Genomic DNA, 23,910 nt, shown 5'->3' on the forward strand with positions numbered 1-23,910 from the left:
ACTGGAAACATTAAAAGTTTGTTGTGATCTTTGGACTGCAGCACAAACTGTTTCTGAGAAGTGAGTCTCCTCGCTCTCTGCCAGACCCACTTAGTTGCTCGTTTGCTGATCTCTTACTCTGTTTTCATGTCACTCATTCGCTCTCTCCACTCACTCTGGCTCTTACTCGCTCACTCCATCATCCTCTGTTTACATTCTCATTCACACACATGCCGTGCTTGTCTCCCTTTTTTTTAAAACCTCCTATTCTTTGCGTGATTATGTTCAAGCCGATGAGCACAGGAACCACATTATGAGCATTTCCAGTATGTTATAAAATCTTACAGTTGAGTCATTTTCCAGTCTTCGATTTAGCAAAGCTGAACTTACAGAGGAGCTAAGAATTTTTACAAATGAGTCAATAGATTCAAATAGCAACTCAGTGAGTTTCAGTAGGTTCCTGTTGGTGTGTGTCTGAAATTCCTGGGGAGTTAACTTTTATAGACCAGCTGCTGGCCTGTCAGTTAGCGACTGCTCTTGTTATCGCTGTATTCCTTTGTTCCTCTTTCAGTTTGCATTTCTTCATGATTCACATTGCTGTTGTAAACATTTAGTTCATTAGTTGAAATACCAAGTATGTTGTGTTTGATTTAGATTTTACAAACTTTTATATGGACTTATCTAGTGCTTACACTGACTTTAAGCCGGTTTATACTTTGTTAGATGTTCTTTTCAGACACTCTAAAAGCATCGAAAAGCTGCATTTTAAGATCAACAGGATGCCATGGCACCCCGGAGTCCTTTCAGGATGGGCTACAAGCGCTACAAGATTAGTTTGTCTCCATTTTTTAGGCTATTGGGCAACATTTTTTAAACTACACGTTCAAACAAAAATAAGCAAAAAAACACACCACCCTGATAAGACGTAGTTTTATTGTTGCTAAGATGAGTGACATGACTGCTCTCGGTTGCTGGTTGTCATAGTAACAAAAATACATTTTCTGGCATGTTTTTAGGTGTTTTTTCCAATGTTGGAAAAATTTGTCAATGTAAAGCAGAGCTTAAACAAATGTTGATACGTCAGAGATGGCCTCACTTGAACAGATCTGTGGGAAAAGAACACTACGACGGGGTGCTGTGGTTTTAAAACAGTTTGGATCCGAAGGGATCAGCTGTGCATACGCATTCAGTATCTTACACACTTTGACAAGTTGGATGCTTGTTTCTTAAATGGAGTGTGACCTCAGTTTTGCATCTGAAGAACATCAGCGTCTCTGCACATTACACCTTCACCACGGTGCTAAAATGTATCCTAAACACACACACACTCACCTCTCCAAAATGAATTCATTAGTCTTTGGGGTATAAATGTTAAGGAAACTAGTTATCTTGGTTCGTTTATGCTTTGTGCTCTCAGTGTGCATATAAAGTAGTATGTGATTCTTGTAAAGTTTTACATGTCACGGGCATCACGGAAACATAGGTACTTAATCTGAACACCTGCTCAGGTGATTAAACAGCAGGTAGCAGATCCACAGTAAAGATGGAAAACAGCTCCTGTTTGCTAAGAGCGGAACACAATAGTTTTCTTGCAGCGTGCAGCTTTAATGAATTACACTGCATTAATACAGTGTGGTGAGCTATTAGCAGTCCTTATAAGTGTCTGATAATCACATTTTTATCTTTATTTAGCCAGGTGCTGGTGCTGAACAAGCAAGCTCTCATTAATTACAAGCAGTTACACCTGGGAGATGCTGTCTTCTGCTGTTCACCACAGACAGGCTCCTCCAGGGCCACAGACAGTATTTTAGAAGTACTCAGGTCATGACTTTGAATCCCATCAGTGTATGTTTAAGACATTTATGACAAGCAGCCAAAAAGCCTGTTGAATTTTCCGATGTGTGTTTTGTTTCTCATTTCATTCATTCATGTAATCTTTCAGTTGAATTTTTTTTTATCTTGATCTTTCTCCATGAAGACATGAACATATCCGGTCAGTGGGACAAACTATCAGATGTAGGTCACCTAACAAGGAGCGAATACATCTTCCTTGAATCCTCTGCTCCTCGGTGTAACCAAGATCAGATGTGGACTCGAGTCCGCTCGGTGGACACTGCCCACACCTCGTACCTCACTCACATACCGGAGGGAGTTTGCATAAAACACAAACTGTAAAAATGACATTCGGCTGGCAGTGCAGCCATTTTGCACCAAAGCCAAGAATCTAACAGAGAGAAATCCATCACAGAGGATCCAATAAGTCTTTTTTCTCCACCTTCCTTCATCCCAGCTGACCAGAATCCTTTGCTGTGAACAAACGTGCTGTGTTTTTGCAACTGTTGCTCTTTCAATCACTATCAATAATGCTTTCTCCATACATAAAACAACATGCCAGTCCATACCGCTATCAGGCATGGTCTTTGAGGGGGTTGCTGAAAGGCATTTTGGGAAATTTAGGCAATCATTGGTACTCCTACTAGGTATGGCAGGTTTAGGGACACCTGTAATGCAGTCGCCTGCAAATCAGTAGCTGACAACGTGCATTTTATAATCAAGTACGTGAAATCATTGTTTCATAGGAAATGCTATTCAGCTTCAATGCAGAGCGTAGAGGCAAAGCAGTGCCTAACACATGAAATACAAGAGTACCTGACAACTGAGGAAGGGAAAAATACTTATTTGCAGCTCCATCTTCACCTTTTGTCAAAATAACATCCTAAAATATGACTCTAAAGATAACCTAATGCTCTTCATCAATATGGAGGAAAGGCTCATCGATCCTTTAAAGTAAAATTTGGATAAATGACAAAATCCATTGTTGCTCTTTTGAAACATAATAAATGGTGTGTCAGATTTCAGGACGCTTCATATCCATTTTGGAATAAATATCGTTTCAGTATCTGTAAAATATTCAAATACCAGTCATTAAGAGTTACTATATAACAAAGAAAACGCGATCATGTTCAACATAAAAGGATACAGAGACGGCGTACGATCAGCCTGATGAACACATCCGGTCAGTGGGACAAACTATCGGATGTAGGTCACCTAACAAGGAGCGAATACATCTTCCTTGAATCCTCCGCTCCTCGGTGTAACCAAGATCAGATGTGGAATCGAGTCGGCTCGGTGGACACTGCCCACACCTCGTACCTCACTCACATGCCAGCGGGAGTTTGCGTGCGCAGTTTCCCTGCTCGCATGCGTCGGGAGCGCACAGAGGGCGCACCGGTGTCAGTTCGCTCCAGCCCCTTGTAGCGGTCGGTCGCTGCTGGTTTGCGCGCACTGGCGTCTGTAGCAGGAGGAATTTGGGGAGTGGAAATTCCGCCGATACTTCCACGGCTCGCCTCGTATTGCTGACATTTCTGCTGTGGCGGTCAGTCAGTCGCTGCGAGCGGAGAGGAGAGAGAGCTGAACTAAAATACGGAGTAAAGATCTGGGCAGCAGCGCTCAGATGTTCCCCGCGGTTGGTTTTCACTGAATGCCGGTCAACTATTGATTTTTCTCTCTTTAATTCTCCACTTGGAAGTACGTCCATCGCTACTGTTTGTATCAGAAGTGAGTGGTTTGACAAAGAATCGAGGGGAGTGCAGCTGCCACTTTTGGCTAACGGATTTTTTTCCTTTTGAGTCCTCGTCTTGATTTCTGCATTTGGATTATTATTATTTTTTATTTTTTTTCCAGGAGATGGCAAGTTGTTCCCTGACAGACGCGGGGATCTGGTGCTGAATCTCGCAGGATGCTGGGATCCCTGGAACAAGCAGATCTCCTACTTTGAGACAATTTTCTTTTTCCTCTCTTTTGGACGTAACCTCCCCTGGACGTTTCCCCCTTTTCCGTTAGTCTCTATTTTCTCTGACAGTATGTCTGTGTTGTACAATCTAAGGATGCACAGTGGATTGCTATTGTTCCTCTTCACCCAAGTCATCTCGGTTGCTTCGTTGACTCAGACTGGTAGGTGTTGACTGGTTGTATGAATACATGCAGCTTGACAACAGGCAGCCTGGCTGAACATTGATCCATTTTGCATCATTTTGCACCATTGTTGCCTCTCACCTGTTATGTGAGAGCGCGTCTGCAGGGGTTCGAGTCAGACCAAGCGAATGCTGTTTCTGCTGTACTTACCTTTTGGAGATGAAAAGAATGAAGGATGTTATAGAAGATACGCAAAAACTCAATGAATGTAATAAATATCAAGCAATGCCAAAAGTGCCTTACAATCTTTACGCACTGACGAGTTACTATCACAGGGACAATAAATCCTCATGTTAACATTTCCTCATCATTCCAGAAATATTACACATTTGCGTTAAGGTCCTCTCAGCCATTCAAACACGTATTTTGGAGCCTTTGGCGTATTGCTGCCGAAGCTCCATAAAGGCGACAAGCAATTTAATAAATCATTCATCGAGAAAATTAAATGTAATTACGCTGCCTGTGTGCAGGAGAAGCAGCAGCCGGCCCACCTCACCTCCATGGGGCGTAATCAGACCTTATGGCGGGTGGGGGGGGGTAAAGGAACCACTTTATACCACACCTTTTCTGAAGCAGTGCAGGGCAGTAGTTTTATCACCTTCTTCAGGCTGAGGATTTCCCATGATGTAGGTTTATAATAATAGGAATATAAGTGTGGATGGACGGGGGTGCAGGTATCAGCGCTCTCCTGTCACCGTGCGTGTTTTACTCCACCGGTGGATGTTTGGATGTATAATGACGCCCAGCTGGAGGTCTTACATTAAGGTGTCTCAGCGGGGGTGGCACTGATGGCACTTAAATATGTGCCATCAGTAAACATCTGGGCTCAGTTCAGCTCCCATAAAGTCCTTTTCTCTCCACTAACTGAACAACTTTCTGCTTTGTCTTGCGGCGCAGATAAATGCGGAGGGAATATAGAGATACACACCGCGGACTACCTGACCTCCCCGGGTTACCCCGGCGCATACCCCCCCTCCCAGCAGTGCGTGTGGGTGATAACAGCCCCAGAGCCCGGCCAGAAGATCCTCATCAACTTCAATCCGCATTTTGATCTGGAGGACAGAGACTGCAAGTAAGAGTCATCTCTCTCTCTCTCTCTCTCTCTCTCTCCCTCCCTCCCCACCCTCCTTTGCTCTTCTCTCCTCCATCCTGCCTGGATACAATGTGAAACTCTGCCACCTATTGGTCAAGCAGTTATACATCTGCTCCCATGGAACTGGAGGTGCAAGGATGAGATACGGCACTGAGGCTACTGGCAATTACTTCAGAGGAAATGGGGTTTGATGGGTTTCATAATTCGTATTTGATAAGGCGGGAAGGTGTCTCATGGCATGTGTCTCTGCCTGGGTTTTTGGCAGGAATTCAGAGGAGCCGGTGAAACTTGATGTGCAGCAGCTTTTCATTGATGGAGTTCAGTTTGCTTATTGTGGGAATAGAGAAATAGTGTTTGCTTTTCATTTGGAGGCAGAGTTTTCCTGTTTGCATTTGGAGGAGGAAAAGAGTTTTGTCTGGCTGTTTTGTTTGCAGGAAAAGAATCTCAAGGATCTCATTTAACTTTACAGACTGGTGGAAGTGCAGCTGTCAGGTTTTTGTAAGTTTGAGGATTGTGAAAAGATACAAATATATAAGGTGATGATTTTGTCTGCTTCTTCATCCGCAGTTATATTTTCATTTACAGTTGCAACAATAAGTACATTCATTGATTAGTTGAAAGAGAAAATGAACTGACAGCTGTTTTGGTAATCCAATAATTGTTTAGGTCATTTTTGGCTCAAAAATGCCAAAATTCACTGGTTCCAGCTTGTCAGATGTGAAGACTTCCTGCTTTTTGTTGTCCTCCATGATTACAAACTCCCCTTTGTTAGTTGGTCAACAAAAACAAGTGATTTGATTGAATCAGTGTTAATGCAGTCCAATTTCCTGTCGCCATCACTGGCTTCAGGGTAGTTTTGGTTAAAAAACAACAAAACAACTTTCAAATGTTCTTAAACGATATGCATTTTCCACACAGACACTCAAACATGCATCACAAATCGCCCCTGCATGTCTTAGATTGCGCTTTCTTGAGCATCAGTCCGTAAAAACCTGTAAACAAGCACCTGTGCAGACACGCACACACACACACACACACACAACCCCTCTCTTTGACCCAGAGACACACACACGATTGTGTGCATCCACACAACAGTCCATGTGTTGCTCTCTTCCATGAATAAGCCTGTTTTTATGTCGGCTCCTCTGTCTTTTTTTAAAAGCTCCATAAACGGCTCCTGTGTAAATCACAACTGGCTGTCCGGCGCTGCCTCACAGATGGGGTCCTCCAATACTATTGGATCATGTTTCACCACCAAGGGACTAATAAACCATTAGCGTTCCGGACAGATAGTGGATACTGGGTGTCTTTCAGTGGATTACACACCTTCCACAGTGATGTGAGCAAACGTTCAGGACTTTCCTGAGAAAAACCTCATTCTGCAGTGACCTTATTTTGTGCGATAACCCAGGGAGCCGTATAAGAATGTACTAACGCTGTTTAAGTACTTAATGAAATGCAATAAATCTTGGTGATAAAATTTTAGTCGCCGGTTGGCACTGTAGTTCACCACCAACAGAGTATTATTGTCTGCTTTAATTACTTTTCCATAGGTTAATGTGCTGCTATAAGGCACTTGTAAAGTAAAATATTACAGCTCAGCAGTTAAGCATTTTAGCAATATGTTTTTATGACTTTATGTTCAGTGATGAACCAGAGGAGGGTTTTCAGGTGCAAAGAAGAATCAATCTTTTTATGCACCTGAAGAGATCCTTCTAAGTTCATTGTCATTGTCCAGGCTCTTTTTCTGTGTAATTGGACTGTTGACGTTGGCTACACACACCAGATTCCCCTTCTTGGTAAGCCTGCAGTCACGCTAGCTCACATTTCCACATTAAGATTGGCAACCATTTACCACTACAGGACTCAAACCTGTGACCGTTCAACAGCCAGGCCACCCTGCAGCCACCTTAGCATGTAATTTGGCTGTTTTCTTAGGGGCCTCAGCTTTGCTCGATTGGTTTCATTATTTGTTGTGTGAGTTTATGTTGGATGATGATGGGGTGTAGCTCAAAGCTCTCTGACTTGGCAGAAGCCGTGTTGTTTTTGGGAACAAGTCAAATGTTCGAAATATTCCCATCGAGCTGGGCCTTAAGCCTTTGGCAAGACCACAGTCCCACTTCGAAATTTTCTGGGATGATATTTAAAGTTTTTTTTTTTTTTTTATTATATGATACCATGAGCTCAACGTCAGCTCCAAAATATGATGCTCCAGTCAGTGAGGCCATGAATGGAAACAGCAACAGATATTAATGTTTAACCATGAATGTGAAGTCTTCAGACATGCGGCACAGCAAGCATCTGCTCTGCCAGAGCAAGATACTGAACCCTGCTCAGTTCTACATCTGACCCCTGACCTCTGGTGCATCTGCAGAGTGAACTAGGATTTCTTTGCTCAGGAATGTATTCTAGAGCTGAAACAACTTGTGGATCATTATGTCAACAGAAAATTAATCTGCAGCAATTTTGACTAAAGAGAATCGTCATTTTTTTAGCCAACATTTTTTGGGTCCAGCTTCTCAAATGTGAGGATCTGTGGACTGTTTGGTCATCTTTTACTATTTTCTGACATTTCATTTGACATAAGCCAAGTGATTAATCAAATAATCAAGAAAGTCATCGGCATATTAATCCATAATGAGTTTAATTTTTGATACATTAATAAGAATGTTTTGTGTATAAAATTTAAAAAAAAAAAGCCATTACAATCTCCCAAAACATAAGTGATGTCTTTAAATTTTTTTTTTTACAACCAACAGTTAATATCCAATTAAATTTACAATCAGAGGAAAAGCAGCAAATCCTCATAAATGAGAAGCTGAAACCAGTGAATGTTTGGTATTTATTCCGCTTTTTTGACATGAACAACTAATCGATGATGGACTAATTGTTTCAGCTCTAAATAAAACCCAATTCTAAAAAACAGCATCTCTTATTCATTAACTCTCTTAGCGACTGAGCTGCTTGTTCTGTAGGGAAATCAATCCAGTGGCATTTAGGTTACAGGACCGTTTCAGTAACACTCTTCTATCCCACAGTGTTGATTCAAATGTCCTGTCCTGACTGAAATATATTGTTGGAATGAGACACCCCTCCTCCATCATCAGATAGCCTGTCACTGCTTGCCCATTTCTCCCAGTACCATAATTAAATTACTGGACCAAAATGGAACAAATGTGTTCCAGTGCTGTGAAACATGTCTGCTGTTAACAAGCCAAACAAAGAAGCCATAGCACCGGCGTCCACAAGCTAATGCCAGCTACATTTCCGACATCTGTGTTACAAAATATCTTCCCTGTGCAAGCCTGAGTCCTGACCTAGGGTTTGTAATTATGATCCCTAATTACAACGTTTTTAAAAATACATATCTGTCAGGCGGGAAATGTTTCCTGTCAGTGTGATTCATGGAGGAGGAAACTGAAACATTCGGGTAGTTTTATACTAAAATTAGATGATCTACCGGTTTATACCAGAGTGTCCTGTTATGTTGCCAGAAAAATGTAACCACAAATGCATTTGATCATAAACTTGCTGGATTTCCAAAAAAATATACAGTAGCATCTTTCTAAATGAACTTGTAGGTTTGATAGATAAATTTGTGGTTCATAAGGCCCTCAAGAGCTTCTGTAAAACAGTCAGTCTGGGGTTTCCAACTACAACCTTTTACTTCCACAAACTCTCAAGTGACACAGTCTGCGCTCAGTGAACAGACGTTAGGTTAGACGAGAACCAGTAACACTTTTGTTCAGACATGCTAAGATCCATCGGCTCTGCCTCCGTAGCCAATCTGGAGCGGCACCAGAACAAGTCTTGTCTCACGTCCACGTCTGAAATAGCGTGGCCGACAAAGTGAATCCCTGCGGAGCGCGGTAAAATAGAGCAGAGGCATGGGTAAGGAACATGCGTCGGTGGCAAGATAATTTGGGACATCTTTTTAGGAGTTGGCTGAACTGTTTCCTCCTACATGAGGCTGTACTGGCACCGTCTGCACCTCACACATACACGACACTCGCACACATAACACTCACACACACACACAGGCAACCAAACTTTCTGTCACTTACAGTATGCTTCATGTGCACTCTGTGGTGCAAACACAGCTACAGTGTGCATGTTGTGCAAATTCTCCAACACACATTCTTGTGCAGTTTTGTGTACACAGGGGCACAGAGAGCTAACACTGACACACATGGAGTAGTTTTAAGGGGAAAATCCACTGTACATAACTGCTTTTGATGTCTCAAATCTTGGATTAATGGTTAATAGTTGTCACAAGAGGTCACATAATGTTTTGGTGAATATGAAAATGATGTGAATCATATGCTATGACCTTTAAAGTCACCAGATCTAAACCCAACTCAGATCTGCACCATCAAAACATATATGGTATGCTGTTCATCCCTCCAGTGGAGTTCCACAGAGACAATTACTGAGACAACTTATGCTTTTTCCTTTATTTTGTCTCCACTCTGTATATAAACCAGATACTTCAATCAATTACAGTGGAGTTTTATAGCTGAAAAACCCTCATGTGTCTGAAATATCACAGCAAATGCATATTTATGTCTGATGTCTGTTCAATTGTCATTTAAGGGGAAATCCATCATTTTATCATTTTATTTAAGTATGAGGATTTAACCTTTCAAGTAAGGCTTTGTTCACACCAGTTTTTAACATTTGATTTTGGTCTGAAATTCAATTGATTTCAATGAAATCACTTCCATCAGTGGATTCACTCGAGGGTCAAAATAAATAAGATGAGCATTGATCCCAAGTTTCCCAGTGCTCTTTGTTGTTTCAAATTTGATAAACTTTGACCTCCAAATTCTTGTGCAACTGCTCCGAGTTGTCCTGGCTTAATACCAAAGCAGAAAGCACAAAATGAGGGAAGTCATTGCTAATGCCATGCAATAAGCAAGTAGTCTCTATGTCAACAAGTGTCCAGGACTTCCAATTTCACACAGACTGACACACAAGTCACTTTTGCTGTGCTATTTTTCTGGTATGAAGGACAGGATGCTGGAGGGGTGAGAGATAGACCAAAGGAGAAAGAAACAGAAAGAGATGCTGTAAATTCAGTGTGAACGAAGGACCAAATTAGTCAGAAAAATGTTTCCTCAAGCAGAGAAAAAGTCACAGGACCAACGTCCCACAGCCTGGGGTTATCACATGAATGGGAATACACTTGGAAGGCCTTTGTGTGTGTCTGTGGGTCTGTGTTGGTTGGAAAGTCAGCTGTAGATTTTGTTTTTTCAAATGCTTCATCATGATCAGCCGGGCAACTTGCTTGGCAAAAGAGCAAATCAAGTATTCTTGAAGCATTTGAAACATACAAGGTTTCTGTTGAGGTTTAGTAAAAAGATACATGATGAATATAGTGTTGGATGGATGGATGGATGGATATATGACAGAGTCATGGATGATGGCAGAATATGAAGGAATGAATGGATTGATCTATGGATGGATGGATGGATGGATGATAAAAAGATAGGTTGGATGGAAGGAAATATGTATTGTTGGAAGATAGATGGTTAGAAGAATGGCAGGATGGATTGATTGATTGATCTATTGCTGGAACAATGAATGGAGGGATTTTGGTGTGAATAGATATTTTGGTTGATGGATTGAATTGCTGGACAATGGATGGATGAATTTCTGGATGGATGGATGGATAAAAAGGTTGGATGGAAGGAAATATTGTTGGATGATGGATGGATAGAAGAGTGGAAGGATGGATGGATGGATGGAACGATAAATGATAGATGGATGGATGATCGGATGGATTGCTGGATGAAGGATGAAATCAATTGTTGGATGGTGAATGGAAGGATTTTGGTGTGAATGCTTATTTTGATTGATGGATTGAATCGCTGGACAATGGATGAATGAGTTTCTGGATGATAGAAAAATGATGGATGGATGTATTCCAAGATGGATGATGGATGGCAGGATTAATGGATTGCTGGATGATAGATGAAGCTATGGTAGCTATGGATGGATGGTAGATGATGAAAGGTGAGTGGATGGTTGGATGATAATGGATGGATGATAGAATGGATAAATAGAAAAGATGAATGGATGAATACATCTATTTTTGAATCAAAGGTAGAAGGATGGCCAAATGGATAGAAAAATTAATTTCTAAATTTATAGATTTAAATGGAAGTTGAATGATAGATGGAAGAATTACAGGACAAATCAGTCCGATGGTGTGCAGAACGGATTGATGTACAGTTGGACAAGTTTGAATCATCAAGAAATTAGAATTTTTGATGACCTCTTCTTGTGAAAGTGCAAAACAACACCGGCCCACTAATCTGCTTAGATCAGTTGCTTAGACTTGTGTTTGTGCCGCAGCACAAAAACATACCACATCACAAATATTCTGTTGAATCTCAGCCCTTTTTATGTGGCTTCAGACCGAGGTGCTGTTTCACCAGCGGTCTTGTGCTCAGCATTCTATCTGACTTTGCCAGTTTTAAAGAAAATAAAAGCGTCCCTTCCAGATGGTTGTGTTTTTCAGTTCCACAGCAGCCACACAAAACAGGAAGACTAAATGTGCTGCTGTCACAGAATGGTTAGCCCGTGGCTCGTTCCCAAGGAAATGTGAAGCTCCAAAAAAATTATTTGGTTGTTTGTTCAGTGTTTTGCAGTGATGTGTTCTGTTAAAATTAAGTCACTGAAAGATGAATATTTTTGTTTTTGTTTGTTGCCTGTATGAGGAATTACCTGTCTGATGTAGTATGATATCAATTCTTACTTCTGTGTGGAACACAATGGACGTTTCTCATGTACAAATATACATATTCACAAAACCATGACAAATAATTTTGGGGCTTCTTAAAGTCATCATTTATTTCCCCTTCAGCTTTGTTTGGTTTGGTTCCACAGTGATTTTAAAAATTAGATGTTTTGCCAATTTGTATGTAGAGGAGATTTGAATAGTCCTGGAGTTTCAATAGGCAAAGCTAAAATAGGTCAAATGGAAAAGATAAAGAGGAAAGGAAAGGAAAAGAGGAAAATGAGGAGGAAATCTGCTGCATAAGAAAGAGACTCTGATCTCTGGGATGAACAGTAAGCAATAGGGAGAGACGGGAAGAAGAAGAGGAAGAAGAAAGGGAGGGGTGAAAGAGAGAGCAGAGTGGTGCAGACAGACAGCTTCAGGCTGGTTGGCATGGTCAGTCTAATCCTGACCTCAGTGACAGACCTCTCGCTGTCTCTCCTCCTCCTCCACCCTCAGGCTGTTCTGTCGCTTTTTTCATCCCATCATGTCCTGCACCATCACTATCTCTCTCTCTCTCTCTCTCTGTCCTCACACTCCCTCCGACCTCCTCGCTCCATCTGAACTCCTGGTGCACTCGTCATGTCTTCATCCCGTTTCTTCCTGTGTTTGTTATAAGCTCTCTGTCTCCCTCTCCTCGATTCGGAGAAATGATGGTGAACTTTACACTGTGTGTAACCTGAACGCCAACTTCTGCTGAATGGACTCCAATATCTACTCTCCTTATAACACTTGGTCTCCATTGACTCCTGAGAAAAATAACTGGATGTTAAGCTGCTAAATCTTGGCCTTAGCGTACAGTAGGTTTATCAGAACATCTTTGCTGAAAATGGATGAAATAGACGTTGTTTTGTATTCTGTTGAACTGTATCGTTAATGTACTGCTTGGTGCCAGAAAAACAGTGTAACAAAGTTCACGATTTATCTATCAATGGATCTAATTCCTGGTTTCCACCATTTATAAACCAGAGTAAGAATAGAGCATGAACACTGGCTGACTTTCACCAGATGACTCTCGTCTCTCAGCAGCAAATATTTGCCTAATGGAAGGAAGGGTGAACTTTCAATCCCGCTATTGTTTTTCTGATGCAACTGCACATTGTTTAGATTTGCTTTTCCAAACAATTATAGACACAAACTCTGAATCCATATGGATCAGCTCACACATGCACACATACAAAGGCAAAATAGATAACACACACACACAAGAGCAGAATGTATGTACATGTGTGTAAGCAAAGAAAATGCACACTGAAGTGCGCGCACACACACACACACACACAATAAAACTGACGAATTGCCGTAAACATAATCAGAGCTATTGTGGATTCCCTTCTCATCAGTAAATCCCACATAAACACACACACACACACACACACACACTTGAACTCACTAACTCAAATTTTCACACACAAATGAAAACACATGTCAGATTAGATCCTTAACGACCAGATTAACGAGGAGAGACTTTGGCAGAGGGAGGGGGGGCTGTCAGCAACGTCACACATATACACAGCTGCAATCCCAGGATTTACAGGACGCACTCGCTGATACACTCCAGATGTCCTAAAAGCAAAATACACTCTCTTAAGCACGATAGAAGGGCGTCTATCAGAGTAAGCAGCTGGATTTTACAGTGACGATAAAGCTTGTTTTGAACTATTTTTGCGCACAACTTCTAAATCCACTGTGACCACTGCATGTACAGTAAGCATGAAAATGGCAGGGATGTCAGTAAACGGATGTCTTGGTGGATTGCTGGATTGGTTGGTTGAATAAGTTTGGAGGATTTATCCAAACAGGCGTAGACGACTGCTTGCGGGGGACATTTTCTGTGATGATGATTGAACATGGCTGCTTTTAAGTTTTCAGGCTTCATCCAGACTGCGAATCTTTATTTTTAAGCACAAGAATCCTTTAGAGAAATTGATCCCAATACTGAACCCCATCAACATTTAAGAAATATAATTTATTGCTATTTTGGTCCTGATGCCACATAAAAGCAAAGAAATCAGTCATGCCTTGGTGCCATTATGCAATAGCACCGCCAAAGGAGAAATTTATGACAGCGCAGGCATTCACCAGATGTGTAGTTTCAGTGTGAATCATGTTCTTCGGTTGAAAACGTTTTATTTTTGCCGCATTTCAATATACTTCATGACAAATGACACTAATGTGACACCAATCATGTTATTCAGCTTCATGTTGGTGAAGCGTTTGGCTTTCACATTTGGTGTGGACTCCACGAGAGTCTACCTCAGACTGTTTTTCTGGACTGCAGTCCAGCTCCACCAGCTTTCACACCTCTGCAAAGCTCTCACGGAAAACGGCGTCAGGTCCAGAAAAACCTGTCTAGTTGGCCCCAATGTGAAAATGGCCTCACTTGAACCTGTTCAAAATATTTCTAATTTGACTGTATCATAAGAATTCAACATGTCTAGACAGATAGATAGATAGACAGATAGATAGATAGAGTTACAGACTTGACCCACTTCTTTGTCTGTCAAATTCATGACCTACATGCTTTTGTCCCAAAAGTCACAAGACACCATTACAAATTATAGCAATCCACCAAATATAAAAGTGACTTCACTTCACTTCATTCATCTGATTCTCAAATCTGCCTTCCTGTGAACTGAAAAGGCCTGTGAAAACTCAATGTCACGCTCGAGACAGGTCAGCATCCATATACGGAGTTCAGAGGTCACCCAGCAGGTCAAACTGTTTTCTGCCCTTCTCAGAGGAGGATGAGCAGCTTGGGAGGCTTTGTCCTTTTAAATATGCGTGACGGGAAACCCAACCCCATTGCAGCCTAAATGGCTGTTCACTAGCTGCATGGACAATAAAGCCTTTTTCTTTCTCAACTTGTAGAGGAATGTTTTGTATCTGTCTGGGTAGCAACGCCTCAGGGTGACCTCCCACTGACACATGGAGGTAAAAGACACACATCTTGTGGGCAGACGATAAACAGATAAAAGTGTGTGGGAGGCACACATACACACAGATATGCATAGATAAAAAAAAATGAAACTAATACATGTATGAATGTGTTCAGTCTGATGCCTTAAGTCTTTGAGGCCACTTCAATTCTTTGCTTAGTAAAAGCTGGGGCTTTTATTTTGATATTCATATAAAATATGTGAGTCTGTGGTTTGCTGGTTATGTGGGCGTGGTCGTCTGTGTCTCTGAAGCTTTATTACATTTACTTTTAGGCACCTCAAGGAGTACAGTGAATGTTGGAGTGAATCAGCGTTCATCTGTCTCGAGCTCTGAGTTATTTTGAATCAGACTGCTGACTGAGGGAAACACAGGTTTTAAGGAAATGGGTGTGTTAGTCACTGTTCCACTGAGACGTCATTTGTTCTGGTGGTATATGCCAACACTAAGACAAGTGATTTTTAAGATGAGTATCCTTTAACCTGAAGTAGTTGTGCTCACTTAAGTAGAAAGCACCAAATCCTGCATTAGCGTCCTGTAGCAACAACAGAAACACTCAGGTTTTAAAATAAATTTCTTTATTAGGAGTAACATGAAAATGAACAAACACAATTGTTAGAAAAACAAAAAGTTATTAATAACTGCAGCTGTCAGATAAATACTGATATTTCTCTGTGAAATCCTGTGATGGGAAAGTGTCAAATTGTGCAAAATAGAAAAACTAATGCAAAGTATGAATACCTCAAAATGGGAAAATACATGAGATTATGACTACATTTAAATGAAGAAAACTGTAGGCTAATATTGTAGTGTTTCTATTATATGCTTGTACATTTGCTAATGTTAAAAGTGCAATATTAGCAGACATAGCCTGGATTATCCTATTTTTTAGACACTCTGCCAAATAAATAACCTCATTTTCCCACTACTAGATGCCTTCATTTCATATAAAAATTAAATTATTTGGCCAAAAACTAATGTTTTCATGGTGTAATCACTCAATACTAAAGTTTTAGCCCGGAGCTCCAAATGCAGCGATGTACAAAGAACAAAAGAGTCATGTTGGTGTTTATGTTTCCATGACTGAAAATCTACTTTGGCATATCATCCCATAACTCAGTTTATTTCTCAAATGCAAACCATGAAGTCCGAACACGAGCAAGCATTTCTGTTCGATAACATCATTCTCTGTGATGAAATGAAGGATATTTCTCAACACCCAACTGTTTGCTCTTTATCTTCCCGTCTGTCTGTCAACTAGACTCTCTCATTGCCAAACTGAAGCAATCCCTGCTGGGGTTTCTATATGTGTGCCTGAATAGAGCCAGCTAATTAATGTCACATGTTTTGGGGAACAAAAGAGGTGAATGTATAGTCAGCCGGGCCTCTCTGTGAATGTAGATGAGCTTGTCGAAGGCTAACGCGTGTCAAAGTGCAGTGGAAGTGACACAGTGTTTATTGCTTTGGCCCTAACTCACTTTAGAGTGGCGCAGATTGAGTGTCGGCTGACAAAAAGGTCCCCCCTGCCCCCCCCCAAATCTCTCAGGTACAGACACAGATGTTTGGCCTTTCTCTCAATTAAGACTCAGAAATGCCCTTCTGTGTTTGTTTAAATCTAAAGTTCCCCAGACAGACTCCCGATGTACCAACTAGCACACTTTCTTTTTCTGAACAAAAAAAACACAGTTGCAACACTTTGACCCTCACAGAAACTTCTCCACTCCCCAAAATATCGACTTTGACTTCAGTTCTTTCAACTTTTTTTCACATTAAACCTCTATGAGTTTGCACCAAATCTCATTTCATCCTTCAGGGTCCCTAAACAGTCTGTCCAAGAGAGAGGGGGAAACAGCGTTCTCCTCCCCTCCCCTGTCAGATTAAGGCTTCCTAAATGAGAACAAATTCCACCTCCTCCACGTCTCCGCTTTAATTTCCCAGCAGGATTGTGCCGCCGTGGCTTTGTATCTGCGCGGCCGAGGTGAAGGATGAGGATATTCATACTTTGGCTGCTTGGCCCAATTTATTTTTGTGGGCAGAGGAGGGAGTTTGTGTCGCTGTGTGTGTATGATCTTACTCGTTTTTAATAAGATTTGCTCGAATACATTTTCACAATTTTCACAAAGTGTTCTATATGATCATACTGTAAATTCTGGCTTCACCAAATAAGTAATCATCTAATCAAAGTTTGGATCTTTTGTTTGTTTTGAAATGTGTGTTTATTGCTTCTAATAAACAGCCGTGGCCATAAAATGAAATGTGTGTGGGTGGATGGGTCGCATGAGGAAAAGTGATTATTTCTGAGTCCAGTATGAGCGTGTGTTGTTAGTGTGTGTGCGTACTTTATGTGTATGAGTAAATCGCATGCAGTTAGTGCTCATAGCTCTAATGAAGGGTTCTGCCAACATGAATGAGTGTGTTTTTATGTTTGTTGATTTTATCTTGAGGCCCATTATTTTGGTGCTGAAAGTGAGGATATTTTTTGGTCCACTCATTCAAAGGGCTACGATAGAGCAGGGTTATGATGAAGCCCCACAGGAAGTGCAAAAAGTTTGGACAGCAGTTTGGCTTCTTTCTTGTCTAAGATAGCAATTTCATATCTTATCTGTTTGGAAGAGCAAATACATTTAAATAGCTGCCCTGTTTTTTAGAATCACAATCAGATTTTGGTTTATTGCCAAGTAAGTTTTCATATCACAAGGAATTTACTTTGGTACTTTGGTGTAAGTGTTTACAATACAGAATAGAAGAAAAATATTATAAAAATGTGCTCTACATCTGTTTTTATCTGGTTTTTATCAACAAGAAGTCACAAAATGTTCACAGTGCTCAACAGCCTTTTTAAAATATTCTCTCTTGCAATATAAAAATTGCTCGTAGCAACCAAAGCCTGAATAACAACGTTTAGGCACTTGGATAAAGGTTAGGCAAAGATGGTGGTCTTGGTTAAGTATTACAAAAGTCAACATGGAATAGAAGCATATCATTAACCTTTAAACAGAACCCAAATCTTTCCCTAACTTTAACCAAAGTACTTTGGTCACCTAAACCTAACCGCTCACAGGAAACAGGACGCTAACCTCCAGCGTCACTGTCCAAAAATGTGAAAAACATAATCCAGGCAGCAATTACGATGCAAGCACAACATAATTGGGAAAAGAACTGAGAGTTAAATAAACTTAATTTGGTGGAGACAGGGTTGCACAAACCTAGAAAGCACTGTGTAAATAAGCAACCTGCCAGTTTCTCCAAGCAAGACGTTGTGCTGAGCAGATCCTCATATTCGTTGGTACCTGTGACCATGGAGTCCGCATGAAGCATCACATAAATCAAATCTCTATGGGACCTCCAGGTAAATGTCAATGTCGTCAGCATTCAACCTTTTCTTTTCTGGTGTCTGAGTTCAACACATCAATGTCCACTATCCCATAATGCCCTGAGAAGCAGCTCGCATGCATCCAATAGAAAATGAATAAGGGCTGCACTGCATTCAGTGGGTCTTAAAACAAGCATGTGCACATGTGGGTTTGCAAAGAAGACAAGTGAGTGTTCCTGGAAATATTTGTGTGTGAGAGAGAGAGAGAGAGAGAGACAGAGACAGAGACAGAGACAGAGACAGAGACAGAGACAGAGACAGAGACAGAGACAGAGAGAGAGAGAGAGAGAGAGAGAGAGAGAGAGAGAGAAAAAAAGAGCAGGAAACTGACTAAAAGTATTATTTGTGGGGAGATGACATGAGCTGTAGTGAGTACTCAAATATGTGTGTCTGAGTGAGTAAGACAGTGAGAGGGAGATGATGTAGATTTTTTGGTGAACACGGGGGAGGTGAGAAACAGGGAGGATGTACGTGTGTGTGTGTGTGTGTGTGTGTGTGTGTGTGTGTGTGTGTGTTGGCAGGTGGCGTTGTAGCGTGTTTTCGGCTGACACACTCTGTTATAACACACACATGTGCCATCTGTAGCCTCCCAGCAGAGCGCAGAACGACTGGTCAGGCTGAGTTTATCAGCACTAAAACACAAAAACCACTCGTGTATTACAAAATCCTGGCATTGTAGCCTACAGCTTCTTCTGTGTGTGCGTCTGCGTGTGTGTGTGTGTGTAGACTTGTAATACTGACATTGTGGGGACATAAATCTGTTCAGAGTCACATTTGGGGGACTTACCTCCCAAGTGGAGACAAAAAAACTGACGCAAAAAAGTATCAAATTTTAGCGTTAAGTCTCTTTGTTTGGGAAGGGTTAGACGTGTAGTGGTTATGGTAAAAATTACCACATTTCTCCTGGGAATTAAATTAAAGGTTAGGGTCCTCATGCGTGTGTGTGTGCGTGTGTGTTTTGTGGGTGTTTGTGGTTATCAGGCTCTGCTTGTTTCAGAGAATATAAATCTAAGGACAGCAATTCCCCCGAGCAATTGTGCATTGTTTTGAATGAACAATATGGCTAAGCTCTCAATAGCTTACTCCCATATTCTAGATTCTGTCTTGACCAAAAAAACATGCTGATCTTTAGTCGCTGTACAATATAAGTCCCGGTATGATGCACACAAAAGTCACAAGAAAAAACCTGACATGATGTGGACACCAGGTAAAAAACCTATATTGCGTTTGGTCAATTGATTTAAATGAAGCTTAGGTTGCACCTTCACATGAACGATTAAGCTGCTTTCTGGGCTTCTGAATTGACAACATTAACTTAGCAAATTACTCATGTCACTGATGATGAAATTCACTTTAACTCGCACTGTACCACAGGCAGTGTGCAAGAATATGTCACTTGTATGAAAAGCTGTATCAGATAGCATCATAAATGACTCTAACAGGAAACGGGAAGTAACAAAAACCCTAAAACAGCTGTGGGCAATGCTTCCTGCATTTTTGACAATCTTCTTATCTAGTGCAGTTTCTTCTATGACAATGTGACCTCACATTGACAAAGTTCGCTCTACAGAGCACGCGGTTTGACAGCGTTTTAGCTACTTAAAGTATAAAAGATAAACTTCAGGAATCAAACAAGTTCCAAGTTTGCACTGTTCAACAATCCCACAGGTAGAATCATCCACACATGCACCCACATGTGCCTGAACTACTTGTCGCATTTAGAGAAAGAGGCCTGACTCTCTTTTTCTCAACTGGAACAACTCACTCTGTCAATATTTATTATTGACACAATCGCTCTCTCTGTCAGCAGCTGAGTGCAACAAGTTCACACCGTTTTCCTGAGGTTGTTGAAAGCCATTCTGGGTAATGAAGGAAATTGCTACATGAGGTAGAAGTAGATGAGGCCTGTTTGGAAAAAGTGGGCATGCCAAAGCGTTTATTACAACACTTGATCAAACTTTAACTCCTGAGGGTTTGGAGTGGGTGTATCGAAAGTGAAGTGCTTCCTTAAAAGCCAAAGTCAGGTGCAAGTTTTTTGGAAGAATCTTTTCACGTCTGGAGAGGAAGGTGAGGAGCAGACAGTGTTTGCACAGACAGATCCAGAGGAAGGGAAAGAGCGGTGGATGGAATAAGTGAACGTCGGAAGGGAGAGGGGTGTGACGGCGCTCTGCAGAAACACTGAGTCATTCCCAGCTTTGGCTTTGCTTTGCAGGAGGTGAACGTAACAACAGCTCAAACGTCACCCCGTAAATGCTCCTGTGATACCTTCCAGATGTGTGTTAAGAAGTTAGCCACGGGGGGAAAGCAACACAACACGATACTGCGAGCATGTTAATGAGCTGTAGTGTACGAGTGGAGCGGGGTGAGGGTGAGTCTGCTCATAGCTCTGTACTCCAGTAGCTTGGAAAGAAGGTGGGAAGGAATGCAGGGCTGTGTGAAAATTCCCCTTCTCCGTCTGGATCGTATTTATTTAAAGAGGTACATCCTCATTTGTTCTAAATTTAGCAGCACTGTCAGCGCCAAGCGGTCACTGCTGTGGACTTTCCACTTATCTCAGTGCATCATGTGTCAATCTGGGTGGACGATAATGAGACATTGTAACAATTAGAGTTTTTTATTGGACTTTCTTTCTATTTAATTGGATTTGTTTTTATGTGTGAATTTGTGTAGGTGCTGCTTTCTTCTCTCAGCCATGCTGTAAAACGCTGCTGATGCAAACCACCCACTCCTAATCATTTTAAATCGGCCATTATTTTGCTGCTTGAAGGGTTGAATAGGGGGTGTAGTTATGTTTTCAGAAGTGGGGGAAATCGAAACTAAAACTTTAAAAGAAAATACAGCAAATTTTAAAAGCTTCCATGGAATTCAGTAGTTGATGTGATGTTTTTGATATCAGGTGTTGAGTTTCACAACCAACATTTTTTTTTTTTTTTATATGAATTGATCCAGATTTCAAGCTTCAAGATGCAGCAACAATTTCATGCATGTCTTGACCTTCCCTCGTGCTTTCTGCTACTGATTGCTCATTAACTTCAGAAATCAGCCCAATTGCAGCTACTGCTCTGTACATCAGAGTGCCAGTTAATAGCACACAATGTTAATTTAAACATCCGCTGTCGGGCCCCCAGATGGAATGGCAATTGTTTTGCCCTTGAGCAAGGCATTTGCAACGGACAGCTGCATTTTTAGGGCATGAGTTAGCCGGTGTGGTTAATGAGTGATGTGAAGGGATGGAGAGGAGGCTGCAGGGCTGCTGACTCTCCTTAACTAGAGTGTGAAGAGACAGACCCACTTCATTAAAGGGCCTGTTTCAGTAAACACTCACTGCCTCCAGGACTGGCTGGAGTGACTGAGTGAGTGAGTGTAGCCATCTGCATGCAGACAGACACACACACAAACACACACACACACACACACACACACACGCTGAGTCTCTCCCTATGGCTCTTATATTTTATGAGCCTCTGTAAGACATGGCAGGGAGGGGAGGGGAGCGAGCTGGAAGTTTGATGCTATGAATAAAAATGCCATCACCTAAACATCACCTTCGGCACTAAGACTTTACAAGTGAGCACATAAGTCCATTTCTCACCGGGCATGTAAAGCTTTCTGCGAACACATGGAGAAAAGAATGAGAGACAGAGAGAAAAATAAGTCAGAGACGGAGAGAGAGAGAGAGAAAGAACAGATTTTGTACACCTCCGGCTCAAATACCTCGATTTAAACATGAAAAACATTGTTTATGCCTGCAGCTGTCAGCACTGCTGATACGTGATGTGCGTCAGACTTGCCTGAGAATCACTGTTGGTCTGACATTGTGGAAATATGAATAAAAATGTTTTTGAAATCGTCAATGCTGTTAATTAGTCTAATTTGATATTAATATTTTCTGACAATGTCGCTGCAGCAGTAATGTTTACACCAGGATGTGTAAGTCAAAGGACTGAGATTGATTCAGACCCGGACCTTTGGAAGATGTCACCTGTCTTTATGCCATGTTTATCTGTTTGTCTGAGTTTTGTCTGTAATAATCTTTTTTTAAAAAAAAACTATTTTCACATTTAGAAATTAGGCTAGTGTGGATTTTTGTGACACTTTGTCCACATCCTCCACCTACTGAAGACCTTACAAAGCTGAAATTTCAAGTCAAAGAACAGATGCATACAGTACCTGTGGAATCAGCAATCAGCAGTTGAATTTCATGAGTCTCAAACAAGCTAACTGTCTGAGCTTCAGGCCAAACCTGCTGATTTCATACTGTGTGGGAACACTATAGGTGTTTTTGTGTCTACTGGTTCAGCTGTAGCACAAACGTTGAACCTAGCACAGTTATTTGTCCGGCTAGGTCCAGGAGGCCTGTGTGTGAATCTGTATTTCTGTACGGAAGGGTCTCATTAGACACACATTCTTACCTGAGAGCTTTTACTGTGATCAGCAAGCCGCCATGCCGAAGGAATATTTTGATATTCCACTCAGCTTCCTTTGGAAAACTCTCTGTTCTCTTGTCAGAGAGGTCACGGGTCAGGCTCTGCTTCCAAATAGAGACCCCAAAGCTGGTATGGATTATCTGTCTTGCTCAAGGACACCACAGCATGGATATGGGCATTCAGGTCCAGGTTCTCTGGTTTTCTACTTCACCCTTTTTCAGCTTCTCATACTCACCAGGCGAAGTTGTTTCCACAGCTGGCTCCAAGAGGAAAAGTCTTGTTATATCATATAACAAGCTCTGTATAATATGTTTTATTTGTATAGCACTTATCAAAACAGTCACAAAGTGCTTTCAGACAGTATGGCAACAATAAAAGACGAATTATTGAAAAATAATGAAAACCTGGGTTAAAGAATGCCAAGGAAATACTTAACATAAGATGTATGAAGACTGTAAAAGTGGCCTTTGAAGCAATGTGTCGTAAATGTTGATTTACCTGTTCCAAGATGTTCCAGAGTCTTAATGTCTGTGAGGATCAACTACAGTAGATGTGGTGTGTGATGCCTCAGCCAGCCTGAGACTGTCAGGACTGATGGTCAGTGCAGATTATCTATCGGGCATCTTTACAGTCTGATGTTAACCATGTCAAACATGTCTGATATGTACAACCTGGTATGCAATGTCCTGAACAAGCTCTGCAGAGTGTAGGGAAAGCAGACAGCCAATATGATGAGTGTGCAGAGAAGTAAGTCTGCTATTTAGTTTTCCACTGGAGACATCTGTGATGTTACAGATGTCTAGGAAAAGTCTGAGCACATGAGGGCTGACTGTGTCACATCTATACTTACTCATCATCAGCCTGTGATGCTCACCAGCTGAAATGATTTTGTGATAAATGTTTATATGAGAATGAAATGTATTTTTCTGTTTTATCCACATAGAAATGGAAAGCGGGTACAACAAAACTCTTTATTATTCATTTTGAGTTGAGTAATTAGCTTTCTACAAACCTCCGAGATGGACATGAGCTTGAAGTATTTATCTGGATTATTATTGTGTAATATTACTGCATGATTGTGATAGCATTGAATAAATTGGTGTCTGTATTTCTCCCATGATGAATTTGAATAGTTGAACCATAAATAAGCCTTTGATATACCTTTTGATTTACCAACATTTTTATCATCAAACTCTGATGTAGCTGCTAAGAAATAACTCTATGTACACTTTTGGCCTTCCTAATGTTGAGCGAACCATTAAATGCACCTAGAAATGTAACATCTGCCATCAAGTTTTTTTTTATTGATACATAACATTTTCCTTCTAGTGCAGTGCTTCTCAAA

The 23,910-nt window shown here is 41.2% G+C and overlaps 1 protein-coding gene across 1 annotated transcript in view; it reads left to right on the top strand.

Moving 5' to 3' along the window:
* Positions 1-3,197: 3,197 nt before the first annotated feature.
* The window catches only part of LOC139213906 (neuropilin-1a-like), a 74,763-nt gene continuing 54,050 nt past the window's right edge, over positions 3,198-23,910 (top strand). The window contains exons 1-2 of the mRNA XM_070844606.1: positions 3,198-3,933; positions 4,852-5,026. Coding sequence (XP_070700707.1) covers positions 3,843-3,933; positions 4,852-5,026 — 266 coding nt within the window. The 5' untranslated portion in view covers positions 3,198-3,842. The remainder of the gene's footprint in view (positions 3,934-4,851; positions 5,027-23,910) is intronic.

The sequence above is a fragment of the Pempheris klunzingeri genome, chromosome 15 (assembly GCF_042242105.1).
Source record: "Pempheris klunzingeri isolate RE-2024b chromosome 15, fPemKlu1.hap1, whole genome shotgun sequence".
Lineage (NCBI taxonomy): Eukaryota > Metazoa > Chordata > Actinopteri > Acropomatiformes > Pempheridae > Pempheris > Pempheris klunzingeri.